This window comes from Thermobia domestica, chromosome 4, assembly GCF_964235325.1.
Source record: "Thermobia domestica chromosome 4, izTheDome1.hap1.1, whole genome shotgun sequence".
Classification (NCBI taxonomy): domain Eukaryota; kingdom Metazoa; phylum Arthropoda; class Insecta; order Zygentoma; family Lepismatidae; genus Thermobia; species Thermobia domestica.
Genome location: NC_137457.1, coordinates 326,768,319 through 326,795,309, shown reverse-complemented (window position 1 = coordinate 326,795,309; position 26,991 = coordinate 326,768,319). Strand labels below are relative to the sequence as shown.

Genomic DNA, 26,991 nt, shown 5'->3' with positions numbered 1-26,991 from the left:
CGAAAGCAACATTCAAAAATGGTTCATTAGCTTTCGGTCTGGAAATTTCTGCGTACAGCATGCTTCTTGCAGTGGATGACCAATCACAGAAAAGGTTGTTAATTTCTTGTAGAAGTACACCACGATTGGCTGATAAAAAGTCAAAACATTGCGAGTGACCTAAAAATCCATCATCAAATAGTTCTAAACAGTTTGGAAAAGCTAGCTACAGAAAGAACTACTTTCGGTTGCTAGATCTAGCTCCAAAATATTCAGAGTGGAGCGATTCTCTAACAAAATGTAGTTACACCTGAAGTAGTTGATCACGAGTAAAGAAATGTGGAAAAGGCATGATATCACTTTGCGAAGAATATCGTGGTCGAAATTCACATTAACGGTTTGGTTATGTTAAGCAAAGTAGACGACGTAATTAATGAAAATGGCATACCAGTGTAGTATGAATCATTTCCGAGTTGATTAAGTATATTGGAGAACGCTGTGAACTGAACATTATATTCCAATTAAACGACTAGCATTAGTACTCCAAGTTTAAAACGAGTATTGAGTGGTAGCATACCACTGCTAACTTCGTCAGTTGCTAAAGTTCTAGACGGGGTTACACTCTGCTGTAAAGATATTGGCTGTTAACACGATTACATTCCGTTAAATCAGAATTTTAGTATACATGTATATATCCATTTTATGATAGGTGAACGAAGCGCTTGTTTAATAATTTAGGTGTTTGTAGAACACAGTAACCTGAATATTACGTGTAAATCTGCATTTTTATTTTCGCCAGAATTTCATGTGCATAAATATATCATTTAATTAAAATAATAAACAATATTCTAAGCAGCACTGAAGAACCATAACCACAATTTTTAGTTATTGTTGATCTGAAGTTTGCTATCAATCATATATTCCATTCAAAATTTATGTCAATTTATCAGTTATTTAATGTTGCATATCGAAAGCAGAAAATCAGTGATTCCGTGTGTTATGTCGATTAAAATTTCGTAATATATTGTGAAAAGTTGTTGTTTACCTTAATTTTAATGTTAAAAATGTTTGAAAATTAAAATTATCTTCAAGAATTGAAAATGAATATTAACATTGTCTTACATTGAAAACATTGTGCTGCACTGTTTTAATTTTAAATAAATAATTCTGCCCAAAATTTCTATTTAGTTGTTTTGAACAAAGACTTTCTCCCTATATTCACCAATAAACAAAGTTTAAACTCAACTAAATTTTTAGGCCATAGTCTTCAGACTTTTGAATATCACTAAATGTTTAGTTTAATTTAGAGTAGGATATACAAGTTAATATTTATGCTGAAAAAAGATATGTTCATATATTCACCCCTCCCAGTTTAAAATTTTCGTGGCAGTTCGAAATTGTGCGTAGAAAGATCAATTGTGTATAACAAGGTCTAATGATACTTTAGTCTCTTATAAAATGTATTTTTAACTTACATTTCAAAGAAGTAAAAAGCGAAGTAAAACTTTTCTTGGTGTAGGAGGTTCAGACTTTGTCACAAAATTTCCAATCTCCCTAAGACAATAGTTTCAACCTATCTGCGAGGCACACGAATGTATCACAAGATTTGACAAGTGTACAAAGAATCTTTCATGTCAATATCACATTAAAAGTGGCACATAAATAAATATGATATAAATTTAAAATAAAAATATTACTAAGACAAACAATATGTGTTTTATTAAAGTTGGGGAACATACCCTAGAAATTAACAAAACATTAAATTAGTGCTTACAATAGTACTTTAGCGTTTTCAGCGCACCTAAGCAAAGGATTCCCTGCTGTGAATATATATATATTAGGTTGGGCCAATATTTAGCTATTTTGGAATTTCGATTAGGAATGAACGGGAAGAATTTCTTCTCGGTGAGACAATTAAAAATCAATCCGAAACCATAGGTGAATGTATGAAAACCATAGAACAGTTAAAGGAAGAAAATATTTCACTTAAAAAACAACTAAAGGATGCTCAGCTAGAAAGGGATGAAATTGAACAGTACGGAAGAAGAAATACTATCGAAATATATGGTATTCCGGAAAAACAGAACGAAGATACTTACGAAATTGTAAAAAATGTAGGTAGGGTGTTAGATATTGATATTACACGGGAATCTATTGATGTTTGTCACAGACTAAGGAAACTTTCGCATCAAACAGATAGAGGCATTATTGTCAAATTTGTAAGAAAAGAAGATAAAGACAAATTTTTAGCTAGAAGGAAAGTAAAAAGAAATCTAAGTATAAATCAACTGGGCTATATGAATGAAGGTATTGTTTATATCAACCAGGGTTTAACTGCATACCGGAGAAAAATCGTTGGAAACGCGAGAAAATTAAAACGCGAGAAAGTTATGCTTTCTTATGGGTAGATAATGTAGGACGAATATTTTTGAGAAAAAGTCAAGGTGATTCTGTGATACAGTTAAAAACATTAGAAGATGTAATCGCATTGTCGTAAAATATTTTTGTGAAGTACATAGAAACTGATAGTTAGTCCTGACAGAAGTACCTTAAATATCTACTATCAAAATGTTAGAGGATTAAGGACAAAACAAACGATCTTTATCTAAATACTGTACAATGTGATTATGATATAATTATATTAACAGAGACTTGGCTTAAACCTGATATTGTCGACTCAGAAATGTTTGATTATAATTATAAAGTCTATAGGAAGGATAGACTATATTAAAAAGGTGGTGGAGTACTCATAGCAATTAAAAACAAGTTTGCAGCCACTAATATTCAGATACGTAATGAGCTTGAGAATTTGTGTGTTAAGGTAGTTGCATATTGTAAAACATTTTATATTGTAACTGTATACTTCCCTCCTGTTTCATGTTTAAATCATTATCTAAATTTCTTTCAAATATTTGAAGAAAATGACTTGTTTCAGGAAAATAACGTATTAGTGGCTGGAGACTTTAATCTACCACTAGTTACAGGTACAGACTATAATTTCTTGAACGGTGGTGAATGCTATCGGTCATTAGCTAATTTTTTGAGCCTACAAAATCTTCATTCTTTAAATAATATAAAAAACTACTTTTGTAGAACTTTAGACTTACTATTTAGTAATATTTCGAATGGTATTGTTGTACGAAGAAGTGAATTGCCGATTATAAATGAAGATAACCATTATCCTGCACTAGAAATCACTATTCCGTTTATAGGGAAAAATTATCCACTAAAAAATGAAACAAAAATTGTATTCAACTTCCAGTAAGCTAATTTTTTAAAACTATATCAATTAATTCGAGAAGTTGACTGGTCGGTTTTAAAACAATTTAGTAATGTTGATGATGCAACTAACGCATTTTATGATATAATAAATAAAATAATCATTGATACAGTACCTAAAACGCGACAATGTAGTATGAAAAAATATCCGTGCTGGTTTACAAAAGATATAATAAACAAGTTAAAATTAAAAGAACATTATAGGAAGCACATGAAAGACTCAGAATATAATAAACATATGTATAAGGAGATAAGAAAGGATACAAAGAAAATTATTCGTAAGGCGTATGAACATTATATTAGGGAAAGCGAAATTGAGGTTTAAAAGGATGTAAACTCTTTCTGGTCATATATAAAATGCAAACAGAAGAATAATAATAGTGAAAGTGGTAGTATGACGTTAAACGGTAATACATTGAACACAAACAAACTAATTGTTGATGGTTTTGCAAATTATTTTAAATCAGTATATGATAAAAATATATCATCATACAACCCTCCTGAGGAAGAACATATGGAGGTAAGTAACTGTTTAGAAATTGATAGAGTGTCGAATGAAGAGTATAGGGAAGCTATTAAAAAGTTAAAGCCTAAAAAAGCATGTGGACCAGATGGTATTCCTCCATATGTGATAAAAGCATGCTCGGAAATACTACTAGAACCACTGTCTATACTTTTCAATTTAATACTTAAAACCCAAACGTTTCCTGAAATCTGGAAAATTACTAAAGTATCACCAATCTTTAAAAATGGGGATAAGAGTAAAATAGAACATTATAGACCGATAGCCATAATTTGTGCACCATAAAAGTTTTCGAACAAATATTATATGATCGTGTTTTTAACCATGTAAAGAGTTATATTTGCGAAAACCAGCATGGATTTTACCCTGGACTATCGACGGTAACAAATTTGCTTAATTTCACTCAATTCGTTCATGAAGCTATTCATGATCGCAAACGAGTAGACACGATATATATTGATTTTGCAAAGGCATTTGACACAATTAATCAGGACATACTACTTAGAAAACTCTCAAGCTTTGGATTCTCATCAAATTTACTAAAATTGTTTAAATGTTACCTGTATAAGAGAAAACAGTATGTATACTTCAATCACACAAGATCATTCAGCTATAATATTAATTCCGGTGTCCCGCAGGGCTCAAACTTAGGACCTTTATTGTTTCTACTTTTTATGAATGACCTCCCAAAATACGTTAAATATTCCAAATGTTTATTATATGTTGACGATTTAAAATTATACAAAGATATACAGGAAAATCAGGATGTATTGAAACTGAATGAGGATCTAAATAACATATATCAGTGGAGTATAGAACATAAATTATATTTTAATACTAACAAGCGTAAATTCATGATTTTTTCAAAGCAAAGAAGGTTAACTAAAATTAATCCCTACAAGATAGATAACAAAGTATTAGAACGTGTATATACATATAAAGATTTGGGTATTACTTTTAGTTGTGATATGTCTTTTAATAAACATACATTATTGCTAACACATAACGCTTTTAAGCAATTAGGATTTATAATAAGAAACACGAAAATGTTTACAAACATTGATGTTATAGGAACTATTTTTAAAAGTATTGTAAGATCAAAGATGGAGTACGCCTTGGTGATCTGGACTACGAAATACGTAACTCAAAACAATCAATTAGAAGCAATTCAGAAAAGGTTTTTAAGGTATCTATACTACAAGAAAACTGGACAATCTGCAATTACTAGTAAAATTTCGTATTCCAGACTACTAGGTGAATTCAATTACATAACTTTTTCGGATAGATGTGTTATTCTACAAGAAATGTGTTTATTTAAAATAGTAAATTCGATAACAGTGAGTTTTTGCAGTATATCAAATTCAATATTAAATCAAAAACTTTAAGAACGAGGAAATTATTATGGTATGCCACTGCGAAAACCAACACATACAACAACTCACCTTTGATAATATTATGTTCATTATATAATAATATAGCTGTGAGTATCGATGACATTGACTTAAGTTTGAAAGAAAAAATATTTAAAAAATTATTGAACAGATATTTGTGCAAAATTAAGTTAAATAGAAAACGTAATTAATATTGGATATTACTATATTAACTACAGTAATGTCATTTGATTATTTTCTATTTTCATGTTATTGTAATGTACAATATCTATTCTGAGCACATGAATGTGTGCATGTGAAATGTGCGAGATATGTATGTGTGTTCGTGCATATAATTTGCATGTATAAATATTGGTGTATGTATATGTACAGGGCCTATATATGTATATGTAAGTGTATATATGTATTATGTGTGTATGCCTATTTCTAGAATGAGAGCATGAGTTCGTGCTTCATAAAATGTATGCATTGATCTGTGGAATGTCCGTATACAAAGTTATATATTGTATTTGCTTATTGCTAGCTTAATATTCTTAATATTTTCATTTTTAAATTTCTGTTTTACTTATTATTATTATTATTATTATTATTATGTAATAATGTAATCAATTGTGTACACCTCCTATAATTGGAGAGATCTCTCTGCTGGAGGAAATAAATAAATAAATAAAAAATTATTTATTTTAATTTTTTTCATAAAATTTCATGATCCACACTCTACTGGATTTTAAAGTTTCAAAAGTTTTTAAAGATGAAAGTTTGGAGTTTTCATTTGGAATGGAGTAGAAGCATTTTCGTTTGGCGATACAAAGAGAATATCTATTTTATATCTTCCACTATTTCCTGGGGGTTGAAATCCTCAAAAATCTCGAAAAACTTAATTTCGGAATTTTCGCCTGGAATAGGGTGGAAACGCTTCCCCCTAGTAAAACAGAAAATATTCATTTTCAAGACTCTCACAGAATCCCATCCTCCAACCCTCACCTGGGGCTGAGAACTTTGAAAACCCTGCAAAATTCAGATCATGGATCCCCAATATGGAATAGGGTGGAAATGTTTCCTTTTAGTGGCAAAAATATTTATTTTCAACATTTCATTAAATCACGTCCTCCACCCTTCACTGGGGTTGACAATTTCAAAACTTTTCAAATATTGAAAATTTTGATTTTTGAATAGAATTGAGTAAATAAGTTTTCTTTAGTAAGACAAAAAATTCTACAGAATTTCTGTCCACATTTATGGAAACGAAGTGGAACGTTCTCCAGTGGCGCTAGAATCGCACAGACAGTAAGCACAGCAGAACAATCAGAAACCAGTTGTGTGGAGAATTCGGTAGCAGGAAGTGAAGTGCTCCGAGTGTAAAATACCTCCAAAATTGACCCCATTCTGAGAGGATACATCACCGCTCTTTCGGACATCGGATACAGCTACGGTGCAATTATAAAACAGTGTTCATGCAAGGGTTTCACCATTTCCAAGAAGGGTATTGCCAATGTATTAAACGCAACAAAAATTGACAGCCAGAGGAAGCGGGTGTATAGACAGTGGTACGAAAACAACACCCGCGTCCCAAACGTACAATGGATGTGGTTCGACAAGTGCAGAAATTTGTGACCCACGAGAATCCGCCGCCACAAAGAGACATTGCTAGTAGCATTAGAAGATACAAATCAATTGTACAGAGGATAATCATCCAGGATTTACGACTGCAAATGAAGCCTAAGCCACGTGTTCATACACTCACAAACAAACATATCCGGGAACGCATGGTCCATTGCAAACAGCTCTATGAACGGTATTTAGCTGGTGATAAATGGAAATATGTCGTCACGTTAGACGAGGATTGGATCTATTTGTCAAACTCCAAGCAGGTTCGAGCCATTTACTATTATCCCAAGGATGCCAAGGACCATGCCAATTGGGTCCGCACGTGCCGTAAAGGTTTTCTCCATGGCTTCATGATGGTTAAAGGTTTTTGCTATAAAGGGAAACTTCCCCTACATAGAGTTGCACGAATGTGAAAATTAACACAGCATACTATCAACAATACGTTCTGGAGCCATTATACCGGCAGCATATTCCGTTGTTGTATGGTGCTGATGTGAAGAAAGTCTTCATTCATCAAGACAAAGCAGCCAGCCACACGGCTCCAACAACTGTGGCATGCATGGCCCGCAAAACGCGTGAAATTGGAATCCACTGACACTTTTAATATTTCCAACGTTCAAGTGGTTTAGCATTGGAGGGAAGTAATGTTGTTTTCTTGCCAGTTCACCAAATCGATGTATTCATCAGCGTCAAAGTTAAGTTTTGGTACCTTGAATATCCGAACACGTTTGCGATCTTTAGTTTTAGCATTCAAAATCCGTCTAAGAGTAAGTTCTCTAACAAAAAGGCGAATATCACATAGCATGCACAATAGAATGTTCTCTGAATGTGAATAAAATGAATTGCTTTCGATCACATTATCCACGATTCTTTCTAACTCTTCATTTTATTATTTTTCGTCTCTGTGTCAGCACAAATAATCCCGGTGGAAATTTAAAGGACCTGACGAATTTGCTTTAAAGTTTGTGCCAAAATGTGGTTCCAAATGAGATTCAAACCGTTACTTAAAAATGGCGTAGAACATGTTCTTCAAAAGATCAAGCTGAGTCGGTATTAAATAAAGAGTTTAAAAGTATTGTAGATCCTGTGATCCAACACAATTTACTTTTTACATACCCAGTAAACATTCTGTTTTGCATGCTATGTGATAATCGTCTCTTTGTTAGAGAACTTGTTTTTAGTTGTTTTTTTGAATACCAAAACTTAACTTTGACGACGATGAATACATCGATTTGATCAACTGGCAAGAAAACGGCATTGCTTTCCTCCAATACTACAACACTCGAACGTTGAATATATCAAAAGTGTCATAATGAACTTTCAGAGAAAATTCTTGATTCTGAATCATATCCTTGTCACATTCAAGCATTAAAGAGGTGTAGTGACGGAAGATTCTATATCTGTGTTTGCCTTGAATAGTGGAGATGGCTTCATTAAAGCAAGAGTAGATTCCCGAATATCAATGGCACAGTTCGAAACAACAACAACAACAAAAACAAGACCAGCCAATAAGGTGGTAAAATATTTGGTTCATACTACTCTCTGAGTACCAATGTATTCTGGTGATGTTTTAAACATTAATGTAAAATTGTAAATATTGCGTTATAGAAAATAGTTTTTTACTAAATTCATCTTATATTAGATTTCCTTATTGCATCTCTTACCTACTTCTGGAAATTAAAAACCGTCAGAGTTTGCAAAATCATTTAATGTGTGTTAAAAGATGCACTTTTATGAAGAAAAAGTTAAAAATAAATATCTTCTTTGTCTCACTACAAGAAAAATTTTCTACTCAATTCCATTCAAAAATCAAAAATTAAATTTTTCAAAAGAAATTGAAATTGTCAACACCCGGTGGAGTGTGAAAGATGGGAACTTGAGAAAAAAAATGAAAATAAATATTTTTCGCCATTAAAGGAAACATTTCCACGCTATTCTATATCGTGGTTCCATGTTTTGGATTATTGGGGTTTTTCGAAGTTTTCAGCCTTCAGTGTGGGTGTAGGGTGAGATTCTGTGAGGGGCTTGGCAATGAATGCTTTCTTTGTCTGACTAGGGAGAAGCTTCTCCACCCTATTTCAGGTGAAAGATCCAAAATTTAATTTTTTGTTAGTTTTTAGGATTTCAGGGCCTAGTAGAGGGAGGAAGATGAAACCCTATGAAAAACTTGAAAACAAATATTTTCTTTGTCTCACCAAGAGAAAACCCCTCCAACCCATTCCAAATGAAAACTCGAAAATTTAATCTTTTATAATTTTTGAAACTTCCAACCCCCTTTAGAGGATGAAAAGTGAAATTTTTGAAAAACATTGAAAATAAATATTCTTCTTCTTTCAGCCAAAAGAAACTTTTCACGGCCTTTCCAAATCAAAATTTTAAATTCCTAAAAATCGGTCCAGTTTAATATATATACACGAGGAAATGTCAAAAATTATCTACACTTTTCATTATACAGTTTATTTACATGAAGCTAGGGTTATACTATGCACATAATTTTTCTACGTAATCTCCCTCCTTATTAATGCACCGCATTTTATGCACAGACTATATGAAAACCGAGCTCGTTATGGATTATTTGATGGGCAGAGCCATGACTGATGTTCATAGCAGATGCTACCTCATCGATAGTGATTCAGCTATTCGCCAGAACCATCTCTCGAGCTTGCTGAATGTTGTCATCTGTAGTGGAGGTTGACGGCCGTCCTGCTCCCTCTTCATGCGTTACACTTGTTCGAACACTTTTAAATTTCTCGAGCCACAAAAACACAGTTTTACGTGATAGTGCACTTCTCCCATATTGCGATGATAGTCTGCGATGAATGTCTGACCCTTTGACACCCTTCAACAACAGGGATCGGATCACTGCTCGTTGTTTCTCTTTGGTGCAAACTTCTAATGGAGCAGCCATGATATATCTGCATGCTTTCGCAGCATTACCACAACAGTATAACAATAAAATATACGAGGACAGATTACAAAGTGTGCAATGTAAGAAAAGTTATGACAAAAGTGTAGATAATTTTTGACTCGCTTTCATATATATATATATATATATATATATATTGTAAATATTGCTAGTATATACTTCGTTTTAGCCATCTATTCCAAATTATTTTACATCAGTTGAAACATATTTAAAAAATAAGTAGAAACGCGATTGAAGTCCAATATTTAATTAGAGATAATTTTGTGCACCTTCTCTTACTTATCCATCATTCTAAAATTGGACTAAATTAAAAAGCAAAATAAAAACGAACCTTTAAATAAATGGAACAAAACTCAACGAAAAGAGCATACGTGAACGTACCTGAGTTCTTGAGGATTGTTAATTTCTTCCTGACAACCAATTTCTTGAACGTTTTCTTTACTCTCTTCCTCAATAATACAACACAGGTGAATGTTTGAGTTTTCTGTAGTACTTGGAAAATTATCAAATTTTGGTTTAAAATTACTGTTGACATTTACGAGTAAATCAGCCTTTGATATACGTTTGACAATACATATTGGTTTCGCAGTTAGCTTCCAATCACCTTCTTTGCATTCTGAAGGGAATTTAAAATTAGGCTTTAATTGTTCTCCTCGCATGGACAGCTTAATGTCTTCAACTTCCGCCATTGTAGTTTCTTTTTTGTTTTTAAATTCAAAATATAACATAGAAGATATTGAGAAAGAAACCCCATTTTTCAGTTCATTGGCTTCAATATTATACAGCTTACTGCGATCTTCACTAGGTTCGTTTTCTGTTTTCGTTTTTTCCTTATTTGAATCAAGATTGAAGCAATAAAGGATTATTATGTTAAAACGAAAAAATTGATTACGTTGAAGACTTCAGGCATCTACCACTCAGTGTTTGAGAGAAATGAACAATTCTGAAAGAACATAAAAATGAATCATTTATTAATGACACACATTATATTCAACAAAACAGTAAATAATAAAAATTAAACTGTGCTACACCTTTCGAAGGTACCTCTGATGATTTATCATATTACGTGAATGAGCTCGTCGGGTCTAGTTTCTCGAAGTTATAGTAGATTTATATTATTGATATAGACGATACCACGATTAAAGATACTACAACAAATATGACTTAATTTAAAGACACTAGAAGATACAGAAGACCCCAAAATCATTTAAACGTTGTAACGTGTCTCAGTGGCGGCGATTGGACGTTAAAAGTGAGGGGGCAAGACATGATTTGAATATTTGTATATCAATCTTAGTTTCCCTGGCTGTTTCTAACACTTTGTTTGACTGAAGGTTGTATAACTAATAGGATACTATATTTTTCAGTTAAAATATACCATATATAGTATTTCATATTTTATTAAGTTAATTGACAAGACCAACGCAAGTAGGTAGTAGGTATTAGACCTTTGTACTCCTTAATAACGAAAGTGTAAGAAGAGATTTGATTTCTTGCTCATGAACATCTTAAAATTTTGTCTGGAAAATTGTGTGATCAGATTATTTAATAACAAATTTACAAAACAAATAAATAGAAAGGATAATATTAATCATAGTAATGAATAATGAGCCTTGTTTTGTAGAAGTCATATAAGTGAGGATTAATGAACAACTTATATTTTTAATTCCACACATGCAATTTAATCTTTGTTATAACTCTCAGAAAATGAAAGACAGTAAATACTACAAGCATATGCTACGACATTTAAAGAAATATTTTCTTCTGCAGCTTCCCGAAACATGTTCGTTGCCATTAGGTGAAGTTTTCACTTTCTTGGAACATGTCAAAATACTTAGAATCACTCCACACTACAGTTATACAAAATAATCTTAAAACCTAGAATTATGTTGAATCACTAAATTTGAATCAATTGTATACACACTTACACCCCTAAAGACACACCACTTTACTCGAATATATTACATTACAAAACAATGGAAAAGGTATAAGTTGTTTCTTATTACGCTCTTTTTAATCAATATTCCTTACTTTAGAAAGAAGAGAAGACATTTTAGGAATTGTCAATTTTTATGCAATTAAAGAATAACTTGTGAAATACTTTTTTTTCGAAATGTTCTCTGAATTATTTTTAAAGCGGCTAACTAACATATTGAACCCTTGTAAGAAGGAAATATAGAAGCAAAACCTGCTAAATCCATTTTTGAATTTTGACTGGGAACGAAGAAAACGTGACGCCCTCATGTTATCAGAATTGTTGAACTTTTTTTTTGTTTTTTTTTTTTTTGTTTAGAGGTTGATTTCACTCACTTGTATTAAGTAGGGACCACTAAACAAGAAATTGTTCAACCATTCTGAAACATAAGGGCATCACTTCTTCGTTTCCTGACAAAACTGAAAATGAGTTTAGCAGGTTTGGCTTCTATACCTCTAGATTGAAAATATGCTCGAATTTTTGGATTGTTTTCCGTCGCACTTAAAACGCAATTCCTGTAGCTTTCTTAACTTTAGGGGAAGACAACCAATACGTACTCACGCAACAGCAAATATTATATAGTACCATTTTTCTATGAAACAGTAATACATACAAAAACTTTATATTTCCAAATGAAACATACATTAATGGGTTGCTTCAAAAAAGTGGGAGGGCAACTGCCCCCCTTTGCCCCCCTAATCGCCGCCCATGACGTGTCTCATTCTAATAGCGAGAAATTGAAGAAGCACGCATATTAAGGAAACCTACTATTTTAAAATGTACTAATATAATATGTTCTATTGCTAGATGGCACTGTAGGGGTGTTAACAAACCACCCAAACGTGGCATAGCATTATCTCACCCACTACGTTAGACGTAACCAGACCTTCGACTCGCCCAGGAAACTCCATTTTTTTACAAAAAGATATTAGATGCAATTTAGGAGAAGTCACAAAATATTACCCGTTAAAACACTTGGTGATAATACCTTTTTTTATACGAGCAATAGACTTGAGAGTACAGTAGAGCGTCGATTATCCGAACGTCGGTCAACCGAACGACCGCTTAACCGAACTGTGTACTCGCTCGCTTAAAGGATTTTTTTAAACGTTAATTTTGTGTACTGTGTGTATTGTTCATGCAAAATGCGTATGTAATATGTACATATTTTTGTTTAATAAACTGTACCACATACTATATATTCCTCCTAAAGTTGCCTTTGTACGTTACTTTGTAATACTTAAAGAGATGCCTGTTTTTATGAATAAATTTACTGTACAGTACTTCTTTTTGGCAAATAAACATGTACAGTTCGATTATCCGAACAAACCAGTTTTCCGAACACCCATGTTCCCCAATTACTTCGGATAATCGACGCTCTACTGTACATTATTAGTTTAATAGAGGTGCCTCTAAAGTACGACTCCCGGGCCAACACCGACCCGTGATCACCAGTTGTATACTTCGACTGATCACGGATTAATGATGTTTTGCGTAATTCTGTCGGTCCCCACAAGATAGCGTTTCCGCTATAGTATGTTGAAATTCCGCTTCCAAGGCCTTGACCCTTGAGACTTAGAGGAAAAGTTAGTGTGTCCCTTAGGTTAAAAAGTTATATTAGGCTCCCTGATGTAATATATGAAAATATTAACAGAAGGTAGCTTTTGCCGACTCGTACCGTTTAAAAAGCCCTAACGGATAACTTTTCCTTTCGTAGGGCATTCTCTCTTGGATCTGCCACTAAACTACGGAAGGTTTATACCTCGTCATTCTACGCATAAGAATGGGAGGTTCGGAGGAGGCACAAGATATTATCCGTACTATTTGAGGATACGAGTGTATTTTTTTGCACTAATAATAGAATGAGAGCAGGTTATAATGCTAATATTGTGCTGTATATATTGACGAAACAAATACTTTGTCAACGGAAGGGTGCATTCCCCTGCGTCCCTCCTTTAGATTTACTACTGCTCCAAACTTGAAAACATATTCCATTGTTCTCAAGGTTGCACTGAGAAAAAATTGTATGTGGCGTACGTAAAATCGTATGTTACATTTGTAAATCCTGTAGTTTATGGACTTAACGTACACCAAACGTATAACTGAAAACGCATGTTTTATAATACTTTCTGTATAAGTGTTCCATCTATACGTACTTTCCGTATGAAACAATATAGGAGGTCAGGATCTCACTACAAATTGACGTATATAACATATAGCTGACGAAGGTAACATAGATATAGTATGTATGTAATATAAGGAAGACTGTTAGATATCAGACATCCTGCAATGGCATGATGTATCATCTAAGGGCAGTTCCTATGTAGTATACGGAAAACGTATGCTTCGTGCTGATTTATGTATTAAGCAAGAGGATTCCGTATATTTGTACAATATACCGCTGTCCGGAGAACAGATTTTTCTCCGTGTAACTATTTCTTTCTATAAAATATCTTTTGCGACAATATGCCACTAATTTATGCGTTGTATGTAATGTATAATAAATTTATTGGCATTATATACCACGAAGGTTGGCTATGGGGCACTTGGTGGATAATAGTTTTCTGATGTTCGCCAAGCATAGCTCCAATCACATTTTTTTGGTGACTTTCTAAAATGCAATTCCTTGCCTCTCAACCCCGTATACCCACAGGGACTCCAAGCCAGACCGAAGCGTTAGTTATTCGGCTACAAGGCGGGCAAGCAATGTAAGTAATGTAAAGTAGATCTAATATCATTTGAATTAATCTTGGCTAAGTTACTTGTAAAATATAACCCATTACAAGTTACTTTGCTTTCCCTTAAAATCAGTGGCGTATACTGGTTTGATGGTTTCACCACTAACCTTCATAACTCTTTTAAATTATTATTATTATTATTATTATTATTATTATTATTAGTAGTAGTAGTAGTAGTAGTAGTAGTAGTAGTAGTAGTAGTAGTAGTAGTAGTAGTAGTAGTATTGGAATTTAGTTTCTATGTTATTGCACAGTCTTCAAAATAAGAAAAAAGACTTACAGCACTCTTCCTTTTTAGCAAGTAGATAAATACTCGTATGATTTGGTCTTCACTAGGAAAACTATTGAACATTTCTGTCTTCGTTTGCTACACAAAGTAGGCCTATCAGTAGTAGTCCCCCGCGTTGGCCCGAATGACTCATCCTCACTCTCTTTTACGACCGGGATTTTTGAACTTCGTTCCCTTTTACGGCTAAGATGAATGCTTTGGTACCTCGATTCTGATTGGCTGAGAGAGGTCACGTGACGTTAGGCCCCGCCCACGCGGGAAATTCAAATTTTCAGGTCACGTGGTATGACGTCATGAGTCACCCTGCGGGGAAATCCCTCACCCGGGATTTTTGAAATTTGTTTCCTTTTACGGGTAAGATGAGTGTTTCTGATTGGATGATAGAGATCACGTGATTTTAGGTCCTAGGATTTTTGAAATTAGGGTGTCCTTTCTGATGTATACTTTGGTATTACGATTCTGATTGGAAGATAGAAGTCACATGATTTTAGACCCGCCACACGATGAACAGATTACATGGGAAAATCCCTCACTCATTTGTTTCCTTTTACAGGTAAGATGAATGTTTTGGTACCTCAATTTTGATTGGAGGATAGAAGTCACATAATCTTACCCTCACCCCAATGCTAGACATTCAGAGTGGTATGACAGTGATCACCCTTGACCTGGATTTTTTTTAATGGTTATCCTTTTTTGGTACCTTAAAGTTCCCGTGGAGGGTTCAACCCATCCTTAAATAACCCTTTTATGGTATGATATTGTACTGAAGTTTACATTAAATATTATCGTTCTCTCTTTGACAGATAAGATGATTCTTACCTTGATGGAGATCCTGTCCTTGAATTAGTAGCCTATGTCTCTGGAAGTAACAATGATGAAAGAGGGGTGTTGCTTGTAGATTTCTTATAACACATTGTTGTGAGTTTAAGCGATTTATTGCTCAGTAAGCGCTTCATTAATGGAAACAGTGTTGCCAGATTTTTTTTACCTAAACTGCTCCGATTCTTTTCGAAACGGTTCCGCAGAGTGCAAGAAATTTTAAACTAAAAATTTTTCGAACTAAAAAAATTTGTAACTAAAAAATTTTAAACAAAAATTTTCAAACAAAAAAAATTTCGAACTAAAAAATTTGAAACAAAAATTTCAAAAAAATTCGAACTAAAAAATTTAAACTAAAAACTTTCGAACTAGAAATTTAAACCAAGTTTAAGAAAAAATCCTAAGAAATGTTTTTTTCAGGAATCGATCTCAGGTCTTTCAAACCAAAGATGTGTATGCTAACCGCTTAAATGAATTCGGTTTTAATCGATCTTGGTGGGTTTCGAACCATGGTCCTTGAAAAGGATACACATATACTTTAAGAAAATAAATCTGACAGTGTAACGCTTCTCAAATCAAACTTTTTATCGAACTAAACTTTTAAAATTTTCGAACTAGAAATTGAAACCAAGTTTTAGAAAAATCCTAAGAAATGTTTCTCCAGGAATCGAACTCAGGTCTTTCAAACCAAAGATGTGTATGCTAACCGCTTAAATGAATTCGGTTTTAATCGATCTTGGTGGGTTTCGAACCATGGTCCTTGAAAAGGATACACATATACTTTAAGAAAATAAATCTGACAGTGTAACACTTCTCAAATCAAACTTTTTATCGAACTAAACTTTTAAAATTTTCGAACTAGAAATTGAAACAAGTTCTAGAAAAATCCTAAGAAATGTTTCTCCAGGAATCGAACTCAGGTCTTTCAAACCAAAGATGTGTATGCTAACCGCTTAGCTATGAATGAATTCGGTTTTTTAATCGTGCTTGGTGGGTTTCGAACCATGGTTCTTGAAAAGGATACACATATACTTTAAGAAAATAAATCTGACAGTGTAACGTGGATTAAAATAAAATGCTGATAGACTTCTTTGTGTGTAGACATAGAAGCACATATGATTGAAAATGCAAACGTCAGCGGATCGCATTACTTTTGTTTTACTACGAACGTGTCAGCATGATTCATGGAAAAAAAGCAAACATTGACATTCTCGTATGGAATATGAGGAAAATGAAATGTCGTCACAGTTACGACAAGTAGTGACATGATCCTGACAGAAAGCATTTGGGATCAGAACTGTGATACTTGATGTTGTAACTATTGAGAAACTTGAATGACGTCACGATCGATTGTTACACATCGTTTTCGTTCGTGATTCATGACAAAAGCAGCGAGCGTTTTGATTGGTTCGTTGTGATGTCATTTTATAAATTTCCTCGTTTCTGATTGGTTGATGATGACATCGTTTTCACAACGACCTAAATAAAAATCTAAATTTCATTTTTCAAATCCTACATCGCTCTCAACTGTGAAGTGAAGAAGATCTGCTTTTTTAGAAGTGTCTTCATTTAAGCTTTACTGCACCGACTTTTTGTTCATTGAATTTGAGGTAAGTTCAGTGAGATTTTATTTTTCACACAAGATTCGAAAATCATTTTTATTTTATATTTGTGGGGGTGGATCACTCATACAGTGTTTTACTTTTAGTACGAAATATTTAGACTATGAAGAAATTAGTGGAATGGGAAAGTGGGAGTACGAATCAGGAACCCCACACATTAGAAGTAAGCACGATAAATGATATGGTTTAGCGCCCCTTCAGCGAGCACCCGTCGGGAATTGAGCCATGGCCAAAGATGTGTGCGCTTAGTTTTGAAAAGAATACATTACAAAATTTCAGAAACTATGCCTGAGAATAATATGGTTCGATACCCTTTGAAATCATTAGCGTCCCTTCAGCTTAACGTGATATTCGAGCAACCGCCCGGGATTGAACCAAGGCCAGAGGCGTGTACGTCAACCATTTAGCTTAGTTTTGAAAAGAATGTATGATAACGCATGAGAATATTAAATTTCAGAAAAGGCTTGACAGCGATCCGATGTGGGAAAGCAAACCCACCGAGGATTGAACCAGGGACTTCCACGTTAGAAGCATGTACGCTAACCACTTAGCCACGAGTGCATGAATATGTGGTTAAAAAGATTTACGCTATACAGATTTTGTTTTGACAATTACGTATGTGTTACGTTAACGGTTGGTGAATCTCTTCAACTTGCAAACGCATCATTTAAAGGTCGTTGTGAGTAGAAAAAATGCTTACGCGTACTTTCTAACATCTCAGTACTGTTGAAACATTCATTCATTCATGCATTCTTTTTATCACTATAGAATGGTAGGTCAGTTACATGCTGATGTAATGGTTTCGAGTTTGACAGTAATAAAACACACATTTCAGTAACATAATTATTTTTAAAAAACTTTGATTTCTAGTACATGTGCTTTCATAATGAGATTCTGAACGTCACCGCCAGGGGAATCAAACTCAGGACCTTTACATGAATTGCTTAGTTAATTATTTATCATGAATGTTATGATTTCCCGAACTAAGCGGTTAGCATACGTACCTTTGGCGTGGGAGACCAGGGTTCGATTCCCGGCGGGGAGCTCATGTGGTTCGGATTCCACGTTAATCAGTAGGTCCACGTCTCATATAGCCTCGCTGCTGAAAGGGACGCTAAACTAAAAATCAAAAAATCAACTCAAATTCACACTGCTCAATTCCTTTTTTCCCATTACATATTTGTTTTACCGTACCTGTTTGTTGTTTTCATTTTTAACCATGGCCGAATCGGGTTTTACTGTTCGTAATGAAATCACTCGACATTATAGACGATTTATGTACGTTTATGTATTATGAGGTGTGTACGTCAACCATTTAGCTTAGTTTTGAAAAGAATGTATGATAACGTGTGAGAATATTAAATTACAGAAAAGGCTTGACATGCCCCTGACGTGGAAAGCAAACCCACCGAGGCTTGAACCAGGACCTTCCACGTCCGAACCATGTACGCTAACCGCTTAGTCACAATAAAAAAAAAATACGCTATACAGATTTTGTTTCGACAATTACGTATGTGTATCGTTAATGCTTGATGAATCTCTTCAACTTGCAAACGCATCATTTAAAGGTCGTTGTGAGTGGGAAAAAAAAATGCTTACGCGTGCTTTCTAACATCTCAGTACTGATGAAACATTCATTCATTTCATGCATTCTTTTTATCACTATAGAATGGTAGGTCAGTTAAATGCTGATGTAGTGCTCTCGAGTTTGACAGCAATAAAACACTCATTTCAGTAACATAATTATTTTTTAAAAAAACTTTGATTTCTAGTACATGTGCTTTCATAATGAGATTCTGAACGCCACCGCCAGGAATCAAACTCAGGACCTTTACATGAATTGCTTAGTTAAGAATTTATCATAAACGTTATGATTTCCTGTTTATCAGGTGATTAAGATTTTTCTTTCTTCTTTTCTTTTGTAGTAAATTCACGCTGCTCAATTCCTTTTTCCCATTACATATTTGTTTTACCGTAATTGTACCTGTTTGTTTGTTTTCTCCTTTCATTTTTAACCATGGCCGAATCGGGTTTTACTGTTCGCAATGAAATCACTCGTCATTATAGACGATTTAACATTGAAGGCAGAATGCTCGAAATTCAATTCAACGCACCGCCCGCAGGAACCGATATCATACAGTATGTACATAACAGTTTCCAAGCAATGCTAGACCATTTGTTAGCCAATGTCGACGATGAGGCGATGGTTGGTTTATCAGTAATATCGCCACGTAACACGAATAAACCATTTTGGGTGAGTTTTCGCCAAGCACGAAACCTGACACTGGAAACGATGTGGGCCTCGTTCGAAAGAGTGTTACAAAGTAACAATGCATTTCTCCTGCACGAACCATTCACCGTTCATTTCCATCGTGTGGATATTCCACGTGGCTACGGCGGCGGTTTGCGGCAAGGAATACTTCAAAATGAAGAATTGTTACGTTGCAAGCGAGCGATTGTACGTGTACAAAATCAAGATTCAAGGTGCTTGGCGTACGCCCTTGTTATTGCTATTGGACTGAAGGCATACAAGAATGTAGATATGCAACGTTATAAGCAGTATCAACGCCAATCGAAATATGTTGTGGACCAAGAAGTCGATGCGCTATGTTCAAATGCAGGAGTGAATTTGGATCATGGTGCCAGTGTAAATGAAATTCGACAATTCCAGACATACCTCAAAGAATATAAAATTACAGTGTATACTAGTTTCACAGGCCGTGACATCATGTACGAGGGGCCCAACGACGAAAATCGCACTCCCATAAATTTGATTTGTTTGGCTGACCATTTTGATATCATTCAATCTTTAACTGCTTGTTTTGCAACCAAGTTCTACTGTGAAGCGTGCCATAAAAAATATAGTAAACGCAATGAACATGTAAAAAATTGTCCTGTAACATGCTCCAAATGTCTACAGAGACCTCTATGCGACAAGAACCAAACGCCAATATTGTGCAACGACTGCAATCGGCAATTTTATGGGGAACAATGTTTTAATAATCATCGTAATATTGTATATCATCAAGGGGAACCTGTATGCAAAATGGTGAAGCAATGTACTAGATGCTACAGAGTATATTCCTTTGTGCATACAGGACAACGACTTCATGATTGCAATGAGATCTTTTGCAATGTATGTAAGAAGATTGTTCCAGGATCGCATCAATGTTTTATGCTTCCCGATCGCCAATGCTTGAAACCAGGTGTTCCTTCACTCATGCACGCAAAGAAAGCCTTATTGATATTCTATGATATAGAATCTATGCAGGACACGAATATTGGCGATAATACGTATGTACACATTCCAAATTTATTGGTTGCACAACAAGTATGTTATGCATGTGTTGAAAACAATAATATCCAGCAGTCTTGCAGTACGTGTGGTCAGCGCCAGCATATTTTCCAAGGAGAGGATCCAGTTTATAATTTTCTCCAGTACTTGCGGGAACGTCGTCCCAATATAAATAGGATTTTCTGTGTCGCGCACAACGCTAAGGGATACGATGGACATTTCATCCTAAAGACCATGGTAGAACAATGCCAATGGAGACCTGACGTCATATTAAATGGGACCAAGATACTGAGTTTAACGTTGAATAATCTGACGTTCATTGACTCGTTGAACTTCCTACCTATGGCATTAAGTAAATTGTCAAAAGCGTTCAATTTACCCGCAACCAAAGGCTACTTCCCGCATTTCTTCAACACCAAGGAGAATCAATCATATATTGGACCACTTCCAGAAACAAAGTATTATGGTGCAGATGAAATGACCGTCGAAGACAGAAACAAGTTCATGCAGTGGTACAACGATCATCGTAATGACACGTTTGATTTCCAGAAAGAAATTCTCAAGTATTGTATTCAAGATGTCAATGTACTGCGACAAGCATGCGTTTCGTTTATGACGTCATTTGAAACAGAAACCAAAGTGAATCCCTTCTTGGAGACGATCACGATTGCCAGTGCTTCTAATTTAGTATTCCGCCGGAATTTCCTTAAACCCAACACCATAGGAATTCTACCGGCACATGGCTATCGATGGAGAAGTACCCAATCGATCGCTGCAATGCAATGGCTGGCCTACATTGAAAAAAGCGAAGGAAAACAAATCTTACATGCGGCCCGACAAAAAGAAGTGTTTATTGCGGGATTCCATGTTGATGGTTACTACCAAGATCCTGAGACGTTAGAGGAGCACGTCTACGAGCATGCCGGCTGCTTTTATCACGGGTGTAAAGTATGTTTTACTACAGGCCGTAATCAGCCCATCTACAGCAATCCAGAAGACACCATGGAATTCCGTTATGAACGAACGCAACGCAAAAATGCAAGACTGCGTGAATTGGGGTACATTGTACATGAAATGTGGGAGTGCGAATTTAATCAGTTCTTAAAACAAAATCCTGCAATGGCGACGTATCTGAAGAATCACCCGTACATGAACCGCAGACCATTAAATCCAAGAGATAGTTTTTTTGGAGGAAGGACCAATTGCGTGAAATTGTACCACCAAGTCGACGAAAAAGCGGGGGAAGTAATAAAATATTTCGATATTGTCTCGCTTTATCCTTACATCAATAAGTGTGCTAAATACCCTGTAGGCCATCCACGAATTTATCTACAGGGTGATGAAAATATACCACCAATAAATAAAGTCAATGGTCTAATCAAAATGACGATATTACCAAGTCGCCATCTTTATCATGGTCTCCTGCCTTACCGATGCAACAAGAAACTACTCTTTCCACTGTGTGCTGCGTGTGCCGAAGAAATGAACCCAGACCCTACAGCAACGTGTACACACAACGATCAGGAGCGGTGCCTCACTGGAACATGGGTATCATATGAAATCCAGAAAGCAGTAGAATTAGGATATCAACCAGTGGAAACTTTTGAAATTTGGGATTATGACATTGAACAATATGATCCCATCACGAAAACAGGTGGCTTGTTCACGGAATATATCAATACGTTTTTGAAATCAAAAATGGAAGCGTCTGGCTGGCCTAGTTCCTGTGTGACCGAAGAAGACAAATCAAAATTCATACAAACCGTCCTGGAGCGTGAAGGTATTGCATTGGATCCGTCCAAAATTGAAAATAATCCTGCACGAAGAAGTTTATCTAAGCTTTGTGTTAACTCATTATGGGGAAAGCTTTGCCAAAGATCAAACTTTAGCCAGACCACAATTATTGACCGGCCGGAAGAATTTTATGAAAAACTCACTTCCCCCGACATTAAACTCCATCAAATTGTACCCATCAATGATACGATGTTGTATGCGTTCTGGGAGTACAATGAACATGTGCCTGTTCAAAACCGAAACACCAATGTCGTGTTAGGTGCATTTACAACATGTCAGGCACGCCTGGAACTGTACAAGTACCTGGAAATGTTGCAGGAACGTGTTTTATATTTCGACACGGATTCTGTGATATTTACGGAGAAGCCCGGGGAGCCAACCATTGAACCTTCAACGTACTTGGGATGCTTATCGAATGAGATGGAGTCTTACGGACCACGAGCATACATCAAAACATTTGTCAGTGGAGGACCAAAAAATTACAGCCTAGAAATATACAATCCGGATACCAACGTCACCAGTTACATATGCAAAATTAGAGGATTTACATTAAATTACAATGCAGGACAACAATTAAATTTCAATACGCTAAAAGAAATGATTACAAATCAATGCCGTGGACAAGTCACCATCACTATCCCCCATAAGATATGCAGGACCAAAGACCATACCATCGTCACACGCAAAGAAGAAAAAATGTACAGTATCCAGTACACAAAACGTCGATTTAAAGAATTCAATTCTTATGATACGGTTCCGTACGGGTACGTTAAAAAACAGAAGATGGAACTGGAAAAAGAAGATGAAGAAGAAAAAACTGTAAATACCCAATAAGGCCGCCATTTCTTTTTTCCTTTTCCTTTTCTTCTTTCCCTTCCTTAACCACAAAGCAGCAACACCAAGAAGAAAATGAAGTACCCACAAGAGTTCATAAATCATCAACATCACCATCAGTGGAAGAAATGCAGTCATCTCGTATCCAAGGAGGAACCTTGACCATAAAGCTGCAACACCAAGAAAAATGCAGTACCCAGAAAAAGTTCGTAAACATCCATCAGTGGATGAAATGGTGTTATCGCGTACCCGAGGAGGAAGATGAGCCTAAACAGATCCATCATTTACGAGTAAGTTTTATTTCTCTCTTATCAATATTGACTCATTTTTATTGTTTCAGAAAAAAGAAATTCTTAAAGTAATCCGTCGTTTCTTCTTTTTCTTTACAGGATACGTCTACAACATTCGAAGATGATGACACGTCCAACATATTCATTAAACTAGATCCTGTATTTATTATGTTAATAAAATTGTATGAGAAGAGCACATACCTTTCGTTAAAATACAACAAGTTGAAAAAAATGTTTTATTATTTCTTGAAACCTTGAACACTTGTTTTCAAATAAATGGTAATCTTGAAAATTTAAGGTGGAAAATATATCCAAGATTTGGTTTACATGATTTTGTTCGAAAAAATAATTAAAGAATTTTTTAGTGTCCAAAATTTGGTTTTTAATTTAGTTCGAAAAAAATTTGGATTTGAAAACTTTCAAATGTGGTTTACAACTTTAGTACGAAACTTGTTTTTAAAAATTGGTTCGAAATTTTTTGTTTAAATGTTTAGTTCGAAAAATTTTGATTTGAAAATTTAGTTCGAAAGTTTTTAGTTTAAAATATTTTTCGAAAAAATTTTAATTTTTTTAGTTCGAATTTTTTTTGGGGTTCGAAAATTTTTTAAATTCCTTTTAGTTCGAAAATTTTTTGATTTGAAAATTTAGTTCGAAAGTTTTTAGTTTAAATTTTTTAGTTCGAATTTTTTTGAAATTTTTGTTTCAAATTTTTTAGTTCGAAATTTTTTTTGTTTGAAAATTTTTGTTTAAAATTTTTTAGTTACAAATTTTTTTAGTTCGAAAAATTTTTAGTTTAAAATTTCTTGCACTCTGCGGAACCGTTTCGAAAAGAATCGGAGCAGTTTAGGTAAAAAAAATCTGGCAACACTGTTTCCATTAATGAAGCGCTTACTGAGCAATAAATCGCTTAAACTCACAACAATGTGTTATAAGAAATCTACAAGCAACACCCCTCTTTCATCATTGTTACTTCCAGAGACATAGGCTACTAATTCAAGGACAGGATCTCCATCAAGGTAAGAATCATCTTATCTGTCAAAGAGAGAACGATAATATTTAATGTAAACTTCAGTACAATATCATACCATAAAAGGGTTATTTAAGGATGGGTTGAACCCTCCACGGGAACTTTAAGGTACCAAAAAAGGATAACCATTAAAAAAAATCCAGGTCAAGGGTGATCACTGTCATACCACTCTGAATGTCTAGCATTGGGGTGAGGGTAAGATTATGTGACTTCTATCCTCCAATCAAAATTGAGGTACCAAAACATTCATCTTACCTGTAAAAGGAAACAAATGAGTGAGGGATTTTCCCATGTAATCTGTTCATCGTGTGGCGGGTCTAAAATCATGTGACTTCTATCTTCCAATCAGAATCGTAATACCAAAGTATACATCAGAAAGGACACCCTAATTTCAAAAATCCTAGGACCTAAAATCACGTGATCTCTATCATCCAATCAGAAACACTCATCTTACCCGTAAAAGGAAACAAATTTCAAAAATCCCGGGTGAGGGATTTCCCCGCAGGGTGACTCATGACGTCATACCACGTGACCTGAAAATTTGAATTTCCCGCGTGGGCGGGGCCTAACGTCACGTGACCTCTCTCAGCCAATCAGAATCGAGGTACCAAAGCATTCATCTTAGCCGTAAAAGGGAACGAAGTTCAAAAATCCCGGTCGTAAAAGAGAGTGAGGATGAGTCATTCGGGCCAACGCGGGGGACTACTACTCTATCCCTACATTTTTCTTTTAATAAGTTGTAACAGTACTCATATCCAGAATTTTTTATTGGGAGGGGTCAAAGTTTTAGGGGGGCAATACTACAAGCCACTACGCATATGAAATATTGAAAGGATATTTATTATTCGGCATCCGAGAAGATGGTAAGTAATTGCATAATACTTCCACCTATATTTTCAGAGAAAAAGTTATAGAATTAGATTGTTTTTATAAGAAAAAGAAAAAATGAAATGAAATTTCCAGTTTTACGTTCCGCAGTTATGCCGGTTAGGCAAAAGAAGGCGGTGATGATGAGAAATGAATGAAATGGTGGAATGAATAAAGTGGGAGGAAACGGAAGAGCCCCGAGAAATCCCACACACAGTGTTTGTCCACCACAAAGTTCACTTGGCGTGAGCGAGGACTGAACCAAGTACCCCATGCACTAGAAGTGAACGCTCTATCACTGAGCAGCCCCGGCCCCCTATAAAAGAAAGAGTAGGGATGAAGTGTAAAATCAAATTTTCATGATGCATCAATCATTTCCCTGTTAAACAAATGAAGGGTAAGGGGAAAAAAGAAGGAATGTCACAAAATTGGATTTTCGAGAAAACGGCGTTTTAATATTGAAAACAGCGTATAAACAATAGGGTTAGTCAATTTTTTTTGCCCCTTTTTACATGGATATTTCTACATCTACGCATGCATGGCATATACAGTCAAGTAGTACCAAGAGTCACCAAGAGATAGGACAAAGCACCCGAAGGAGCACGTACATGAACATTCCTTGTTTTTTCCCCTTATACAGTTTTATTGAGTTAGGATAGTCAGTATAAAAATATATGTTGAGCCAGTATGAAAATATATGTTGAGTTAGGATGTTTCGAGTGGGGTTTGGACTCGTATGGTCCCCGTGGATGCGCCACTTTATCGATTATGGTGGAATGTTTAAAAAATAGCCAGTTAGTAACAAAGGAGCCTCAGTCTGTAAGAGCCTTCGCAACTTAACTCAAGTAATGAAACAAGTAATTATAACTACGCCGACTATCGCAAAATATTATAAAAACACGAACTTTGCATTGCTTTGACGCAAACCGCTACGGAACGAGACTCAAGATGTCCGAGACCATTCCCAGAGACTCCCAAAATACGCTTCTTTCTCGTATTATTTCTCCTTACCTTCGCTCACGCCCAACAAACTGATTACTGTAGAGGCAACTGCTGCTACCTGCCAGCCCGTTCGCACGCTACAGGTGAAGGTGGAGGGAAAAGGAATGCGCTCATAACTACACGATTTTCCTTGTAGTTGAGTAAGTAGAGGGGAGTTCTTAAGTTGACATAACCACAGCAACAGGACATGACGTCACTTAATGTCGTCACTCCCCTGGATCACTTAATGCGCAGTGTATCCATAAGCAAGGCAGCTCTGTTGACAGTATTACTGCTGAGATAATATGCCAAGGTGGATTATAATTTAAGACATACCTGGAATTTGTTCGTATACTGGTGGACAATAAAAAACACATTATGTTGTTACAGCGGTTGTGTGAGTTGCGTTTTACATTCAACAAACGAACAAGATTATACTCAAACAATGCACTGAATAATGCGTAAATAATTGCGGCTTGTCCCATCAAAGGCGGGAAGAACGCCGGGATTTTTTTTAAATCTCATTTCGTGCTGCGCACTGATACATGTATCAAGATTGAAATTTCAGGTTTCCTCAGTTATGTTCTATTTTATAAGTGTACTGACATTCATGATGTATCAATTTATTTTAGCACCAAATGAACTCTTGTAGGTTTAGTAAGTGTTTTGGAGTGGCAGAAACAGGATTAAGAATACGTGGACATTTTTAAAATTACAATTTACAGGTAAAACGCGTTAATTCAGAACAAAAGAC

At 35.1% G+C, this 26,991-nt stretch overlaps 1 protein-coding gene across 1 annotated transcript in view; it reads right to left on the bottom strand.

Annotated features, from left to right (window-relative positions):
• The window catches only part of LOC145683225 (uncharacterized), a 114,746-nt gene that overhangs the window by 64,034 nt on the left and 23,721 nt on the right, over positions 1–26,991 (bottom strand). The window contains exon 2 of the mRNA XM_081754592.1: positions 10,088–10,649. Within this exon, the coding sequence (XP_081610718.1) occupies positions 10,088–10,434 (347 nt within the window). The 5' untranslated portion in view covers positions 10,435–10,649. The remainder of the gene's footprint in view (positions 1–10,087; positions 10,650–26,991) is intronic.